Consider the following 17,825-nt stretch of genomic DNA (forward strand, 5'->3'; position numbering starts at 1 on the left):
GTTTCCGTTTTCTTCCCCGAGAAACTGGACGGGGGACAGAAACCCGGCATGTCCAACTTTGTGTCAGGTTAAAAAAAACTGTTTCACTGCGGAGAGGCAGAAGACGCACACGGGCGGTCACTTTGCAAACCCATTCAAATGAATGGGTTTGAAAACTGACCGCTGGGCTTCCATTCCCTGTCCAGTTTCTCGGGGCAGAAGACGGAAACCCACCAGTTTAGTTAAAGCGGAGACTGGGCACAGGTGTGAACCCACCCTTAGCTAGGAGACACTTGTGGTCCCAGCTGTGAACTTGTGGTATATAAGCATTATGGTACCATACACATGACACCTCTCAGCCAATCAGGTCAAGACTTCCTTTGATCTGCATATAGCGCTTCCTATGCATTGTGTTCAGTGCATACTACAGTTAATACCATGTAGGTAATAACAGCAGATATTAGTATATCAGTGACCTGACATAGAACCCATGCTTACAACTAAAGGTTAATTCATACTGGGCTTTACCTTTGTATTATTATGGGATACATGCATCATTTCCCTATTTGCATTATTTTTACTCAGTTCACCAATTTCTTTTACTCAGTTCTGCAAATAAATCTGTCAATGGCATTTCCCTTATCTTTTGTGTGTACACAGGTGTGTACTCAGTTCCCTGGCAGAATAGGAAGACCCTGCTGCATTCCTACAAAGCTATCAGTTGGGGGATGAGAAGGACAATACATCCTGCCCACAGAGCTTGGCCCATAAGGTGTTACATTTCATTGCCCTACAACTGGCCAAATATTGAGTTTCTTCTGCTTTCTGTAATGGTCTACAGCTGCTATACTGTAGGATCTGTGACCAGAAGCAACAAAACAATATTAATGAGGTGTGGACATGAGTTGTGAAATCCGCTGAAAGCCAGGAACATGAACAACAACTGAGCAGTCACCAAAACTATGTGGAATGTCAGATCGAGTTTCTGACAGATATCTGCCTAAGGCCAGCATCAGACATGCATGAGTTAAAAAAAAGAAAAAATTGGTATAACCGACTGAAACAATTGATCTAAACATGAATGATCTTTATGTGCTGCAACTAGAATGTGTCAATGGGAGGCTAGGTCACATCTGCGCTGGGATCTCTGTAGTAGGGGTTCACCAGGGAAACTGAACCACGGAGAGCCTGTCCGCCAAAACAGGAGTTACCTGCAAACACCGATGGATCCCTATGGTTCTCTATGCAGGACTTTTCTCTCTGATGTTTTATGGCAGTTTCTGTAGTGGAGTCTCCAAGGATGTGAACTCAGAAGCTATAGCAGGTCTTTTCTGCAAACTGTTTTACTACCATATATACTCGAGTATAAGCCGACTCGAATATAAGCTGAGGCCCCTAATTTTACCACAAAAAACTGGGAAAACTTATTGACTCAAGTATAAGCTGAGGGGGAAATGTAGCAGCTACTGGAAAATTTCAAAAATTAAAAGTTTTTGGGTGCAGTAGACGTTGGGGAAGGGGAGGGGGTGTTTTGGTTGTCTGTCTGCCCCTTCCCTGAGCTTGAGGACTGGGTTTTTTCTTCCCCCACGTGGAATTCAGCCTGGATGAATATAGCGTATCTGCAGTGCTCCTATTAATAGATTGTAAGCCCTCGCTGGCAGGGCCCTCTACTCCACCGTGCCAGTCGGTCACTGTTAGTATTATATCTACCTGTATATTCTGTGTATTGTATGTAACCCCCAAATGTAAAGCACCATGGAATTAATGGTGCTATATAAATAATAATAATAATAATAATAATAATAATAATAATAATAATTAACCCCTTACCGACGGAACAGGAGCACTGTAAATACCCTATATTCAGCCTGGCAGTCTCATTGAAGGGGCAGTTAAACAACTTTTTTTTCCCGCTATGGCATTTACCATACAGGAAAAATATTTTTATAGATTTGTAGAGTGGGCGTTTGTGGACACAGGGAAACCTAACGTGTATGTGTTTCACAGCACTAACAGTATTAGTTTTATATGTGTTCTAGGGAAAGGGGGATGATTTGAATTTTTAATACTTGATTTTTTTTTATTTTTTTTTATTTATTAGACCCCCTAGGGGTCTTGAACCCCAGGGGCTCTAATCACTAATGCAATGCATTACAATGGTAATGCATTGCAATACATTGTAAAAAGTCATCATTTCTTTTGCAGGCTGCATAGAGCTGTAAGAGTTACAGTTGAGGTTGCTATGGCGACCGCTCTGGAGCAGAGCGGCGCCATTATAGTTACAGACCCGGCATCCGGACCCGGCATACAGACACCGGTGCGGGTGCTAGGGCCCGAAGCATCGCCACGCTCCTGCCGCTGCAGGAAACCAGCAGTGGCAGGATCTTGGCGATGCTGTTCATTTCAAACAGCAGAAGTACTTACGGTACTTCTGCTAGCAGGCCAGGAACACAGATACACGCGGGGTGTGGGCCTGAGCTTACGTGGCCACGTCACCCGTCGTCTGATGAGAGGGAAGCAGGGTCTGCGTTCCGGGCCTGCTAGCAGAAGTACTATAAGTACTTCTGAAGTTTCAAATGAACAGCATCGCCAAGCTCCTGCCACTGCTAGTTTCCTGCAGCGGCAGGAGAGTGGCAATGCTGCGGGCCCCGGCACCCGCCCCGGTGTCTGTATGCCGGGTCCAGATGCCGGGTCTGTAACTATAATATTACTGATTTACCATAATGACTCAAGTATAAGCCAAGGCGGACTTTTTCAGCACAAAAACTGTGCTAAAAACTCAGTTTATACTCGAGTATATACAGTATCATGTGGCAGTATTGGTACGGTCTAGGAGCTCTGTCTCCACCATTACTCGTGATTGAGTCTCTATTCTAGCAGTTAGGAGAAGAGATAGAGCCCTTTAAACTCATGTCTAATAGAGACCATGGAAAACTAAGCAGTTCACAGGGGGAGGCGACTCCATCTAAGTTCATTGGTGACCCAAAGGCAAACCCTGAACAAACAGGAGATTATGTACTTTTGTACTTTTATTTATAGCTCTTTATTCTTCAAATTGCAAAGAAATACTAAAATAAAGTGTTGATATGGGTTCCACTGGTTTATTTATTCTGAATGTACATAGGGGCACATAGTGACAGTTATCATGATGGTTTTGATGGGTGGTGTATGTTTTTCCCTTTATTTTCGTATGTTATTTTAGTGCCTTCCATGCTACATTCACTTCTAAGGGGGTCATGTTCTGATTTCATGGAGCAGGATAGGTTGTGCTCTTATCAGTGCCCCCTCGGATGACACACTCGGTCGTGTGCATGAGGCCTGAAAGTTCCCATAAAAGGCTACTGGAAGACATTCATATTTTGTCATCTTTTAAAACAATTGTATCAGTGGCGTAACTAGGAATGGTGGGGCCCCGTGGCGAACTTTTGACATGGCCCCCCCCCCTTGACCGACACCAACGCCGAAGACCTCGACCGACCCCCTCCTACGCATTCCTGCGCACTCTATTGTGCCCCATAGTGGCCCCTTCACACAGTATTATCCCCCATAGTGGCCCCTGCACACAGTATTATTCCCCATAATGGCCCCTGCACACAGTATTATCCCCCATAGTGGCCCCTGCACACAGTATTATTCCCCATAATGGCCCCTGCACACAGTATTATCCCCCATAGTGGCCCCTGCACACAGTATTATCCCCCATAGTGGCCCTTGCACACAGTATTATCCCCCATAGTGGCCCTTGCACACAGTATTATGTCCCTTAGTGGCCCCTGCACACAGTATTATCCCCCATAGTGGCCCCTGCACACAGTATTATGTCCCTTAGTGGCCCCTGCACACAGTATTATCCCCCATAGTGGCCCCTGCAGAGTATAATAATCGGAGACCCGGAGGAATAAAAACATAAAAAAAATACTGTTTCTTACCTGTACCCCAGCTCCTACGCTGTCGCCCTCCGCTGCCGTCCTCAAAGTTGTCAGACGTCACATGACCCGGGACGCAGGACGGGTTCATGTGACGTCAGAGACATCAGATAACTAGGAAGGAGGCCTGGCCAGGATCGTGGAGAGGTAAGTAACAGTGATATGATAATGATAGCAGCGGTAGCAGCTGTCACCAGGCCCCTAATGTCCCGGGCCCTGTGGCAGCTGCCTCTGCTGCTATGGTAGTAGTTATGCCACTGAATTATATCTATAGGAGCCTCAGTTAAATGGGATAAATGCCCCACGTCATGACTTCAGTCACTTACAGAGCTGATCTGGGTCTTATAAAATGCAGCAGCTATGCTAGGTGTACCTGCGATCACTTGATCTCCTTGATCACTTGATCTTCTATTAACTAAGTAGCACTTATAGAACATTATGTAGGCTGAAAACAAGAAGACAGCAGCTGTAGCCTTCTCATCTCTGATACTTGGACACCCAGGCTGTTCCTGCTAAGTGATGCCAGGAGAGATTGCCATAGACTTAGAACCTGGGTCACCCGCTGTAAAACGACAGTGGTTGGTCATTAAACTTTATGGCCTGGGCCCTAATGGCGAATCCCATCCACACATTACAGAAAATTATGCAGTTTTGGAAATCGCAGCATATCAATTATACCTACAGAAACAGCAGCGGTTTGCCTATAGATATAATGGAAGCAAAAACTCTGCAAAGAAACCTCTATGGACTTTCTGTCTGCAGAAAAAACTACAATACGTTGCTGCCGCGTTTTTTCCTACAATGCTTTTTTAGTGCAGCCCACTACATCGGACCTTAGCCTTAAGTATCACAAGGGTAGAACATATTAAACCAACAACACAGATAGGTCACAAACTGGACTAAGAACTTTGCCTACATGGTCATTGCATTTTCAGAGACATTAGCCCTAAAGATGGTTGACATACGTACATTTTAGGGCAAGTTCACACGGAGTTAACAGGCGCGCATTCTGGCATGTATACACGTGTCAGAATGTGAGCGCTCAAAACAGATACCATTTATTTCAATGTATCGTTACGGGTGTATAACGCACATAATTTTGCAGGAAAATTACGCGCGTTATGCGCCCGTAACGATACATTGAAATGAATGGGATCTGTTTTGAGCGCTCACATTCTGACACGTGTATATGTGCCAGAATGCGCACCCGTTAACTCCGTGTGAACTCACCCTTAGATCCATCAGCACAATATCAGTATCTGGACCATAAGTCTGATCCAGCTGTTTACACACCAATATTGAAATTAGGGCACTTTAGATCCCCATCGGCACCCCCTGAAGCATTTTTTTGTGTCATTACTATTGTTGGATGATGAGAGCTATCTGTTTATTAATGGAAATGATCCTGGTACTGAATAGTTTAAGGTCTGAATTATCTTAAAACTGAATTTTGCGCTATAAAAAAAGTCAGTAGTTCATAAAATAAATTGTAGTTGTTAGGGAAGAAGCTATTTAGACACAAAGTAGCACTGAAAATAGGTCTGTAAAAATAGCAGAGAAAACAGTATATATCAGTTCTAAAAGTTACCAGCAGAGGGAGCACGGAGACCACACACAGTATGGCCCATCTATTCTAGAAATTACGGTAAGTAATAAGTAAAATGGATGTGCAGTAAATTAAACATATGAAAGGGAACAAATCCATACACAGTTTTCAACACTAGTTTTGCTTGTTGCTGAGCTAGAACACATGGCCACATTATAGCTGTGTTTAAGACGTAATACGGCTCTCATGCATGTGCATGGGCCCTCTACTGCACCTCTGTATGTCTCCAATGTCATACAAAGACACTCAGAACTTTTTTCCTGTATGATTTTATATGACTTCTACAGTCCCATCAGACATCGTATGTACAGAGATTTTCTCCTTAGAAGAATTGTTTAGGGGAGACTATATCAGTACATATGGAGCCCCCTCCTACAGCAGCCAAGTGCGGCCCCCGCCTGTCTTACCAGACTCCAAGCACTGAGTTATGTCATGTGCAAGTCAGCGGCTGTGTGAATTTTGGGTTCTGTCTTGTTACTATCTTGTATTATTACCATAAATATTCCTGTGAATTCACAGATACCAGCTGGCTGGAACATTGTACCAAACAAGTCCTCTTACCACCCCTATGTCTTCATAGATGGTAAGCAGGGCTCTCACTCCTGTCTAATATGTTAACTGTTTAGTTACATTATAATGTCTGATATTGTCTGTTTGTGACCCCTCCAATTTGTAAAATTATTATTTATTTATTTATTTATTTATTTATTTATTTAATGTTGACAGACTCCTCAGTTCTCCAGAGAACTACACCAAAATGGCCGCTTGGACATGCAATACTGTGCATGTCCGAGAGGTCATTTTGGAGTAGTTCTCTGGAGAACTGAGCTTTGAACTGAGGACTGAGGAGGAGGGCAGACAAAGGAGGACGAAGAGTATCCGGGGAGTAGGAGGGCAGATGGAGGAGGAGGAGTATCTGGGGAAGAGGAGGGCAGACGGAGGTGGAGGAGTATCCGGGGAAGAGGAGGGCAGACAGAGGAGGAGGAGGAGTAGCCGGGGAAGAAGAGAGCAGACGGAGGAGGAGGAGTATCTGGAGAGGAAGAGGAGGAGTATCTGGGGAAGAGGAGGGCAGACAGAGGAGGAGGAGGAGTATCCGGGGAGGAGGAGGGCATATGGAGCACAAACAGTGGAGGGACGGTATTAAAGGTATGACAGGGGAAGGGTGCTCAGAGGCCTTAGTGAATGCCCAGGGTGCTCCGTGGGGGTCATTAGTATAAAAGAAATAAAGCGGTTTAAAAAGAAACGGCAGCGGGGCAACACGGTGGCTCAGTGGTTAGCACTGTAGCCTTGCAGCGCTTGATTCCTAAGTTCAAATGCCGCCAGGAGCAACATCTGCGAGGAGTTTGTATGTTCTCCCCGTGTTTGCGTGGATTTCCTCTCATTCTATAAAGACATACTTAAATGGAAAAAAAAAAAAGTACATTGTGATCCCTATATGGGGCTCACAATCTACATTTAAAAAAAAAAAAAAACGGCGGGGACAACAGAAAAAGTAAAGGTAGTAGTAGAATAACCTTTTTAAAGATGCAGAGTCAAAGGCCGATTTTGGCTGTGACATTTGTTAAGTGACTAAAGATCACTGTATTACCCTGCAACATTACAAGTAAGAGAATGTGGTCACTTTGTGAATAGAAACATTTGCACCTTGTTATTTTCTAATTCTTTCTTACTGTGCACAAACCAAAATATTATTAACCAAAAACTACCCTTGTTGAATTAAACTAACAAACCATAAGTGGATAAGTCTTGAATCAAAACCACATCATAGGAGCTATAGATCAGAAGCACCCGGCCGAATAGCACCTATCTGGCAGCCTATAATTCTGGTAGCACTAACCCTATGTACAGGTCTTCATAAGTATTTGAGATGTACACTCTTAGATTGTTAGAGTGGTCACCGATGCACTAAAATGAAGCCTGACATCTGAGACCAAATCTAACGCGTTTCTAAATTTCATATTTACAATCTGTTATCAGAGCTATTAAGTCCCTGTCCTGAAATTACGGAGCAGGGAATTTGTAGCCGGACCGGGTGCTTCTGATCTATAGCTCCTATTAGGCTGCTATCTCGGTGCTATTTTGTATTCAAAGTATCTGATAGATCGCAATCACTAAGCAGATGGGAGAAATCGCTATATGATAGATGGTAGCCATTAATTATATGGGAGAAATCGCTATTATTACTACTCTATTCAGATACTCATTTTCAGACTAGGGAAGCATTTTTCTAATTACTTTTATCAATATACTAGAGTTCAACACACGTCTAACAAATCAGAATTTCAGTGTTAGCGCTCAGGACTTAGTATTTAGAATTACCCCTGAGATTCTCTAGATAATTATATGGTCGACTATTATATCCCTCCTGACTGATTCAATAATAAGAGGGATTGCCCTGGGTCTCAAACCACACTATGCATTAGGGTGTGGGCGGCTTTATTTAAAACGGTGTGAATCAATAGGCAGCTTAAGGCTCTTTTCCTGGTCAGCGCTAAGAGTGTTTTAAATCACTTTAAATCACTTCAATCATTTTTTCCTTTGTGAAGGGGCTTGTTTTTTATAAATATTTTTAAACCTAAGAAATTAAGTTTGTTGGTTTTTAAATAATATACAATGCCTTTCTAGTGGTTTTGATTCAAGACTTATCCACATATGGTTTGTTAGTTCGTTCTTGCTCTGGGCTCACAAATACAGCTCCAAAATACTGACCAAAATACTGGCAGACAGTGTGAATGGGACCAGTATGATGGTCTAAGGCTAAGGCCCCGCGGGCCATAAATGCAGTGATAAAGTGTACGGGAAGAAACGCTGCGTGATCACATTGCGGTTCTTTCCGCAGCGCTTTGAAGAGAAAGTTCACAGAGTTTTCCTTTGCGGACTTTCTCTTAACATTATATCTACGGGAAAGCCGCCAGCGTTTCCGTAGATATAATTGACATGCTGTGATTTGCAAAGCTGCAACGGCTTTGCAAATCGCAGCATGTCTGCGCTGTGATCTTTTCCGCAAAGTGGGGATGGGATTCACATGAATCCCATCCACTTTGCCAGCACTGTACAACGCTACGATTTTTCCCGCAGCGTCTTTGCTGCAGGCAAATCGCAGCGTTTCGGGCCCCAGCCTTAGGGGGCATTCACACGGAGTAACGCCCGGCGTGTATCACAGCCGTACACGCTGGCGCTACGGCAGGCTGCCGAACACTTCCCATTCACTTCAATGGGAGCGCTCGTAACGCCGCCGTTATGAGCGCTCCCATTGAAGTGAATGGGAAGTTTTCGGCAGCCTGCCGTAGCACCGGTGTGTACGCCTGTGATACACACCCAGTGTTACTCCGTGTGAATGCCCCCTTAAAGTATATTTTATTGGCCATAGGACAACATTTATTTTCTGCACTGTTCATGAAAAATGCTATTCATTTTTTTCTATGAGCAACATAGTTCACATATCGTGAAAAAAAAGATGCTTTTTTCCCTTCTGCTAAATCAATTCCTGACTCAAAAACACACAGCAATATCTGCAACAAAAAAGCAGCTTTTCAGCAACATGTGGCCTCAGCCTTAGGTCCTTTTCACATCTGCGTTCGGGTTTCCGTTCAGGGAGACCGCTTGGGGACCCCCGAATGGAAACCTATATGCATTAAAAAAAACAGGCCTTAGGCCTTCTTCACATCATCGGATTCGGTGTACAGGTCAGTGAAAACAGCATGTTTGACACACATTGGTATCCGTCTGTCATCCATACTTTTAACTAATCCATACATTGAAGTGAATGGCACAAGCCGCAAATATGGACAGGTATAGGACCTGCTCCATATTTGCAACTCTACACTATGGCTCAGATACACAGCCACAAAAACTACACTTATGCATATGGGACCATAGATCTGCATGTGTCCGTACTTTGATCTGCAACTGTGGATCTGCAATTGAGGATCAAAAGCATGATTGTATGAAGGAGGTCTTAGACTAAGGCTCAACATAGCAGAAATGCAACGTTTTTGGCTGCTGTAGAAACGCAGTGGAAAAATAGCTGCATTTTACAGTACCAGCAAAGTGAATCAGATTTTATCCTCATTGAGTTTTTGCTACGTTTCTCTCTGAGCATTTTCTTCCTCTATTAAATCTATAGATAAAATGCGGTAAAAGATGTATAAAATCTCTTTTTGATGGTGCTGTAAAATGCAACATTTTTTCCCCTGTGTTTCCACAGCAGCCAAAAACACTGCGCTTCCCGCAACATGGCGCTTTAGCCTAAGACAGTTTTTCTAAATCTGATTGTGCCATGGCATTTGGCCAGCGGTGAGGCCCATTGTAACACATTTGAGAAGACCCAGGTCTAGCTCGCTCATGCAGACTCTTCCAGCTTTTGTTTAGAACAGTGGGCTGTCTGGATCTTGCCTATGAATCATGCTTTGGTAATTCAGAAATATATCTGATCTCCTGGCCCATGTGGAAAACATTAAAAATCTGGTCATCCTGCAGACTTGTGGTTTTGAATAGTCCTAGAAACTATCATAAAATGACACCACTTCACCACTGTTTTCTCCACAAGGAACATACAGTACTGCAACAAATATGTAAATGAAAATCATTACAACATCCTTAATACTAAAAAAGGCAATTGTTGAACAAAGAAGGTTCAAGTAGATACAACAAGGATTGCGCCCAGATGTGCCTGTTAAATGTAATGTCTCGCCAAGTGTCCTAAACTAAAAATACATAGTCACAGTCCTCTACATGGATACACCCGACCAAATTGTGAGGACTATGAGCAGGTCTTTAAATACAGATTTAGTCCCCTCAAGTCTTTTTAGAGGGACATAATTTAAAAAAAAATGGGGCTGTTTTATCCATGCCTTGGGACATACTGATGGGGCCACGTAGCCTGTCTACCATACTACCACAGTGTCTCTCAATAAGGCTAAGGCCCCATACATAGGGCCGCAGCAAAAAAGTGCTGCAGGAAAAACTGCCGTGGCAACGCATTGGGGTTCTTCCCACAGAAAGTCTGCAAATGTTTCCTATGTGGACATTCTGCTTCCATTATACCTATAGGGAGACCACCGGCGTTTCCATAGGTATAATGGACATGCTGTGATTATCAAAACCGCAACAGTTTTGGTAATCGTAGCATGTCCGCTGTGCGTATTTTTCCACAATGTGTGGATGGGATTCACTAGAATCTTATCCACTTTGCAGAGACTGTAAAACGCTGCGGTATTTTCCAACTCCAAACCACGGTGTTTGCACAACGAAATGCTCTGGCCTAAAACAGATATCATTGTCATAAGTATTTATTGCATATTCTCAGGATATTCCATACATGTTTGATAACTGCATCAACTATCTGTGATCCGAGTTTACCCACATTGGCCACTCTCACCATAGTAGTGAGCGAAGAGATGGCTGCATTAGTGTTCAGTCCTGCTCAATGAAGTCTATGGAAGTTACAAAAAGCACATACCATAATTGTTTCCTTAATGCTTATTGTCCCCCTTGTCGCAATCTTAACTATCAAAAATTTACATTACAATACCATCATTGTGTATGATTGCCATGTCCCTTTTACATCGATAGCGCTTCTTCAATGGGGTATCATTGGAGTAAACTCTTGATAATTCTGTGACTTTTGACCACGTCACTGTTATTGCACAAGGCTTAGGCGGCTGTTCCCCATTTCTTATACAGCTGGTTTTTGGTAATGATTTAGGTGTTGTTCAGATTGTCAGTGATTAATGAATATTGATCACTCTTTACTTTCATTTATACACAGACTGTTATGTACATAGACACATATGCACAAATATGGAAGACAATAAAATGTATGTTCACCTGCAAAGAAGATTGTCTTCTCGTCTTCAGGATCTTCATAAACAGCATCAATTTTGTCAGGTAGCTCTGGCCAGAAAGTAGCAATAAGTAAGGGACCTGAGGGCCTGCTCCTGCGACTTACTGATCGCCATATAAATCTTGAGAAAAACAGATATTATTTTAATAATATTTTAATAAATGCATATATATTCCTGGCCTAAGCTGTAGAGGATTTGTAATATTTTTTAAATATGGTTGTCATGTGCAAAGACCCTTTATGGAGACCCTATGAAATACCTATGAAAAATCTCTGTAATTTACCATGCAATGAAGCCACATACTTTCCTAGGAATACATACTGAAAAAGTTAGTAAAACTCTGTATACCGCAGTATGTAATTCAGAGACACATAGAAGTACAATATACACCTAGAGTTCTATGAAAGCAGTATTATGGTTCTGTACCCTAGTAGGTAGACCCTGCCGGGTGCTCTAGCTTACTTGAGACCCCTAGGGCCCATTGCAGAATTTATAATGGGACACTTATCTACCTTGTGCAAATAGGAATATTTTGCATTACTTATGTGGCAGAGTCCAGGGACCAGTAGCGTCTGTTAACACTACATGCCCTATGTTTTAAGTCTAGTATTTTATATATATATATATATATATATATATATATATATATATATATATATATATTATTATTATTTTTTTATTTTTTTTCCCTCAGGTTGCAGAAAACCCCTTTAGGTCGGCACCACACTACAGAAGAAAACTCAGCATTTTACAGTCAATGCAAAGTGGATGAAATTCTAGAGAATCCCATTCCACCCATGCAATTATATCTATGTATAATGGAAGCAGTAAGTCCACAGAGGAAAGGAAACCTCTACAGACTTACTGTGTTGTGTGAAAAAACACTTTTTTGCTGCGACCTGCTAAGTGGGGCCTTAGCCTTAATTTCTTAATACAAGGTGGCTTATGACTTAGGATATGCCCTGACTTTCTGATCAATGGATTCATTCCCTGTACAGTGGTGCTCCCATCTGCCTGATGTGCACAATAGTGTTTTGTAAAGGCCCTTTCTTTGTATGGATTGATTGTGGTTCAACACCGAGATTGGATCAAACCAACAATATAATTCAATGTCAAGCATTCTTCTTTATTCTGCACCTTTATGCACAATTTTTGTAAATTCTGGAACAGATGAGAAAGCATATATCTGAGCTAGCAGCTTTAGAATCCATTCTGTTTTATCTGCAATTAGTTTGCCCTTGTGTTAACACTTTGGAGTATGGATTCCATCAGTCATATCTAGAAATGAGGTTTACTAGTTTCTTTTATTTTCATTGTTTATATGTATTATACATAAATGTATTATTATATTTGAATAGCTTAGGTTCTGTGCTAACGCCAAAAATGTCATTCATTCTGAAAGCTGTGATGCTGTGCCATTGTATGAAAAGTGGTGAATGACTGTCCCCTTTGAGTTGGGGGTCTATTGGAATCCGTCAATGACTTGCTGTGCTTCTCATGCAGCCAAAAGTGATGGAATCCGCCATAGAACCCTTAGCAGAACATGGCATTCATAGTTCACAGAAAACCAATACTTGCCAACATCTGAGTACTTCTAGCCTCAGAGATTTGCCCTGTCATCCAAGAGTCCGAGAGGTTACCATTCTTTTTAGAAAACACCCACATGTTACAGGAGAGTTATCAGGTATGAGAAAACCATGTGCAAACTACGGTCACGTCCAAATTCCTTACCTATCTTTGAAAAAGAATATCTCTCCTCTGATTTGTGAAATTCCATCGAATACAATGTCACTTTTGCAGAGCTCTGGAGTAACAGGGCCTAATGTGGGGGAAGGTCCAGGTTCCGGTCCTGGTCCTGGTCCAGGTTTACTCTCAGATCCCCTGCCTAGAAGATATAGGTACGATTATGAAACCATAGTAACATAAGAAGAACCAAACATTCATTACTGTAGCTCCCCAATTTACAGGGGCACCTCAAAAAGTGATCATTATCAGTTATGATAATGAATATGATCTGATATGATATGATATGAATATCGGGTTGGCCATGATCAGTAGTCAACGTGTGATTGTAGCAGCAGCACTGACATGTGGTACTGTATACCCTATTGGCTGGACTGGGATTTCATCTCCAGTCTCATGATGCTGTGGAGTCCATGCCAATTTTGTGTGGAATTGGAGTTAGAATGTGAAAATAGCTACTGACTCCGACTCTAACTTCAAAATAAAATGAATAATTATTTCTAGTTATATTATACAATTATTGACTGTGCATAATTAATTAGATGCATAGCTTGGACTGAATCACTATTTTTTTCCGAAATTAGAAGAGCTTTAATGCTTCTGTCTGACAATGGCTATCAGCCATTTATGAAAAAGTTGGAATCAGGTTGTGGAAAAATAGAGCTATCGAAGTCAGAGGGAGTAGCTTGCCTTACTGATCCCACAGACCTGAGTCGCACAGTACAATGAATTTAGAAGTAGCCAATAGGGTCTGAACAACCTAACTTCTGAGCTGTCCGTTTTCTAAAAAGGACCACACCAATAGGTCAAAAGAAGACTCCAAATACTGTGTTTAAAGAGAACTGCCTATTCATAGATACTCCATTGAAATTACCGTATTTTACGGACTATAAGGCGCACTGGACTATAAGCCGCATTGCCCATGAGCGCCTTATAGTCCATCTCGGTTCATATATAAGGCGCACCGGACTATAAGCCGCAGTCCGGTGCGCATTATATGTTCTTGAAAGCGGCGGCAGGCAGACTTTGCCAGCGGCCGCTTAACCCCCCGCGTGCCAGCCGCTTCTATTGGAAGCGCTCGGCAGGCGAGGAGGGGCTCTATCAGCAAAATCATGCTGATAGAGCCCAACCGTAATGTTGTGAAACTTACCGAGCGGTGCAGGGTGGGCGGGCATTCAGGCCTCCTCTTCCTCCGATGTTCCGTCCTCCTCCTCCGCCGCTCGCTGATAATGGCCTGGGCGCATGCGCAGTAGTAGAAGCATTATGATATTGCGCATGCGCCCCGGCCATTATCAGCGAGCGCCGGAGGAGAAGGACGGAACATCGGAGGAAGAGGAGGCCTGAATGCCCGCCCGCCCTGCACCGCTCGGTAAGTTTCACGTTCTGTTTCAGCGTGACAGCAGGGCTGCCGGACACTTCCTATTCATTTCTATGGGAGCCGACATGCGAGCGCTCCCCATAGAAATGAATGGACTGCTTTTTTCCATTCATTTCTATGGGGAGCGCTCGCATGCCGGCTCCCATAGAAATGAATGGGAAGTGTCTGTCCATTCATTTCTATGGGGAGCGCTCGCATGTCGGCTCCCATAGAAATGAATAGGAAGTTTCCGGCAGCCCTGCTGTAACGCCGGCGTGTACGGCTGTGATACACGCCGGCGTTCCGTAGTGTGAATGCACCCTTACGGTGCCTTTTATGTATGTATGGAAGCGGCACGCAGACTTTGCCGCCGCTTCCATCCATATATAAGCCGCACCGGACTATAAGCCGCACTTACGATTTCTGAGGAAATCGTAGGTTTTTATGTGCGCCTTATAGTCCGGAAAATACGGTAGTAGGAGTTACATGCCAAGTAAGAGCCTTGTATTATGGCTTGTGTACTAATGATCTGAATATAGGTCTGAATAAGAATGGAAAATCGACTTACCGTATTTACTCGAGTATAAGCCGACCTGAGTATAAGCCGAGGCCCCTAATTTTACCACAAAAAACTGGGAACACTTATTGACTCGAGTATAAGCCGAGGGGGGGAAATGCAGCAGCTACTGGAAAATGTCAAAAATTAAAATGGTCGGAGTTTTTGGGTGCAGTAGATGCTGGGTGCTGGGGAAGGGGAGGGGGTGTTTTAGTTGTCTCTCTGCCCCTTCCCTGAGGACTGTTTTTTTCCCCCCACTTGGAATTCAGCCTGGCTGAATATAGGGGATCTGCAGTGCTCCTATTAACCCCTTCCCGATGGAACAGGAGCACTGCAGATACCCTATATTCAGTAGACCGGGCACTTTTAGACACAGGGATACCTAATGTGTTTTTGTTTCACAGTCATTTTCTACTTTTGTATGTATTCTAGGGAAAGGAGCGATTTAGAACTTTTATTTTTTTTTTTAAACTTCTTTTTTTCCCCCACTATTTTATGGGAGATTCTATACATTAATATTGCGGCTGGTCATAGACCCCCCACCCCCACCCCCCTAAAAAAAAAATTATTATTTTTTTTTGCTGACTCGAGAATAAGCCGAGGGGGGCTTTTTCAGCACAAAAACTGTGCTGAAAAATTCGGCTTATACTCAAGTACATACAAGTATATTAAATCAGATTTTATTTTTACTACTGTTACTTTCAGGTTCAAACTCTCCAGTAGAATAACTCACCGTAAAGTTCTTGGATGCCATTGACATCGTCTTGTGAAAGTCGGAAGTTTTTGACATAAGTGTATATGGGAGCCATTAGAGCACCCGGGTCATCAGAATGTTCAAGTCCAAGAGCATGTCCAAACTCATGGGCAGCAACAAGAAACAAGCTATAACCTGAAAAATATAGTGTATGAGATTGTTACTGATGGAAGAACAAGTAAGGAAGGACCATAGGACCTTATATGGAGGACCATAGGACCTTGTATGAAGGAATACCTGCATATCAGAGGCACATTTATCATTAGACCGTACACTGATTCATTTGATCAATTACATTCTCCCTGCCACTTGTGTACCTTGATCAGGACAGAAACCCCATTTGCGGTCATCGTCATAGCTGCTGCTGGTGGCACACCACAGTTTTCCATCACTTCTTCCAGCACTGGTGCATGAATTATATTTATTGCCAAGGAAGGTAAAAGGAAAGACACATGGGTATCCTTCTGCGTTTCCTCCGACTGTGGACAGTGCTGTGAAAATAGTCAAACAAAAGTTATGTATAAACCACTTGAAAAAGGTATTAATGGAATAAACCCATAGTAATATACTTTTTCACCATATTGGAGGGCTGCCTGTATTACGGTTATGGGCCATTTAACAGACGTTTCCACAAATGTGATGGCCTATTACTAATACTGTACTGATCTACAAATGCTGACTGACGTCCTCTTGATTTCCTCTCGGAATATCCACATAATGTATTCAGTGCTGGAGGGAAGAAGCCACTTATGGTTCACCAATTGTTACCGGATTGCCTAATCAATAGCAAGAATCATATATTCCTATACAGATGGTCAAGAGAAACAATGGAGCATGTGTATCCACCAGTACTGTACTTATTAGGAGGGGAAATCAAAGGAACACCAGGGGGCACCATAACAAAGCATTTTGTTCAATATTTCATTACCATACAAAGATGGTTAACAAAAAAAAAATAATAATTCTAGATTATTAATTAACATCTATATCGAAATAGGATTTCACATCTACATCTAATTAGGATTATAGCCTAATAGGTTAAAGTTTGGAGGCCTTAATGGCATCTTATACAGTATATTCATTGGTCCTTGAAAGACTTATCTACATTTCTGCATAAGTATGATTTACAACTACATTTTTAAATAAATCCTAAACAGATTATTTGGATTATAAAATAATCCAAGATGTTTTAATCACTGGGATGACAATCAGATGTTATTGGGTGAAATGTTTTATTTAAAGAATAGACAATAACTGGGACTTTTAGGACAGTGAAATCTGATGTAGTTTTAGGTTAAATTTATGCAGAACATTCTTTCAAGCGCTATTGAATTGGTCATTATAGTACAATCTAAAAAGCCCCGTCATTGATCCTATGTAAATCCCTGCTGCGCCAAAATCTACTGACCGTATCTTATTAATTTATTGAAGAATAGATGTGTGATCTGAAAAAAAAAACCTCTTCGAAAACAGGAAAGAAAGAAAAATATATATGTATTTCCTCTGAAAATAAAAGCCGACTAATCTCTCGATTCTACTCAATAGTCGCTGTGGAAATAAATTAGGTTAGAAAAATACAGCATTGGCAAGATAGAAAGCAGCAGCCTTGTTCCTACGGGATCACAAAGTGAGAGTCGGTGACCTCCCAAGAAATCCTCACAGTGGCTTTCTGTTTGCATTCTCAGCCAGCTTAGCCCAAAATGCCCTGTGTTATTGGCTGGGCACGGAGCGCTTTCCGGCAAGCCACACTGAGTCATCCTTCTGCTATTCTTTACTCTCTATGAACGGTATAATGATTTACTTATATCTTCACTTTGCAACTCAGCAAGAGCTAATATGTCTATAAAAGACACCCCATGACCCCTACTAATAATTTGTCACTAGTGGACAATATTTGCCTTAAAAGAAGCCGCCTGAGAAATTCAGTTCTAATACACTATCCAACCTAGTAAAGTGAGCCAGCAAAAACAAAAGTGTGGATTTTCTTTCGTAAATGGTGGCTCCAGTCAAAACCAATGAGTCATTTATACCTGGCTCCAAAACTGCAAAATAAATAAA

At 42.3% G+C, this 17,825-nt stretch overlaps 1 protein-coding gene across 1 annotated transcript in view; it reads right to left on the minus strand.

Moving 5' to 3' along the window:
* Nucleotides 1-17,825, minus strand: part of MMP2 (matrix metallopeptidase 2) — a 35,114-nt gene that overhangs the window by 3,439 nt on the left and 13,850 nt on the right. Inside the window, exons 7-10 of the mRNA XM_075281871.1 lie at nucleotides 16,085-16,258; nucleotides 15,747-15,902; nucleotides 13,089-13,242; nucleotides 11,341-11,477 (exon numbers count right to left, since the gene is read on the minus strand). Coding sequence (XP_075137972.1) covers nucleotides 11,341-11,477; nucleotides 13,089-13,242; nucleotides 15,747-15,902; nucleotides 16,085-16,258 — 621 coding nt within the window. The remainder of the gene's footprint in view (nucleotides 1-11,340; nucleotides 11,478-13,088; nucleotides 13,243-15,746; nucleotides 15,903-16,084; nucleotides 16,259-17,825) is intronic.

This window comes from Leptodactylus fuscus, chromosome 7 (assembly GCF_031893055.1).
Source record: "Leptodactylus fuscus isolate aLepFus1 chromosome 7, aLepFus1.hap2, whole genome shotgun sequence".
NCBI lineage: Eukaryota > Metazoa > Chordata > Amphibia > Anura > Leptodactylidae > Leptodactylus > Leptodactylus fuscus.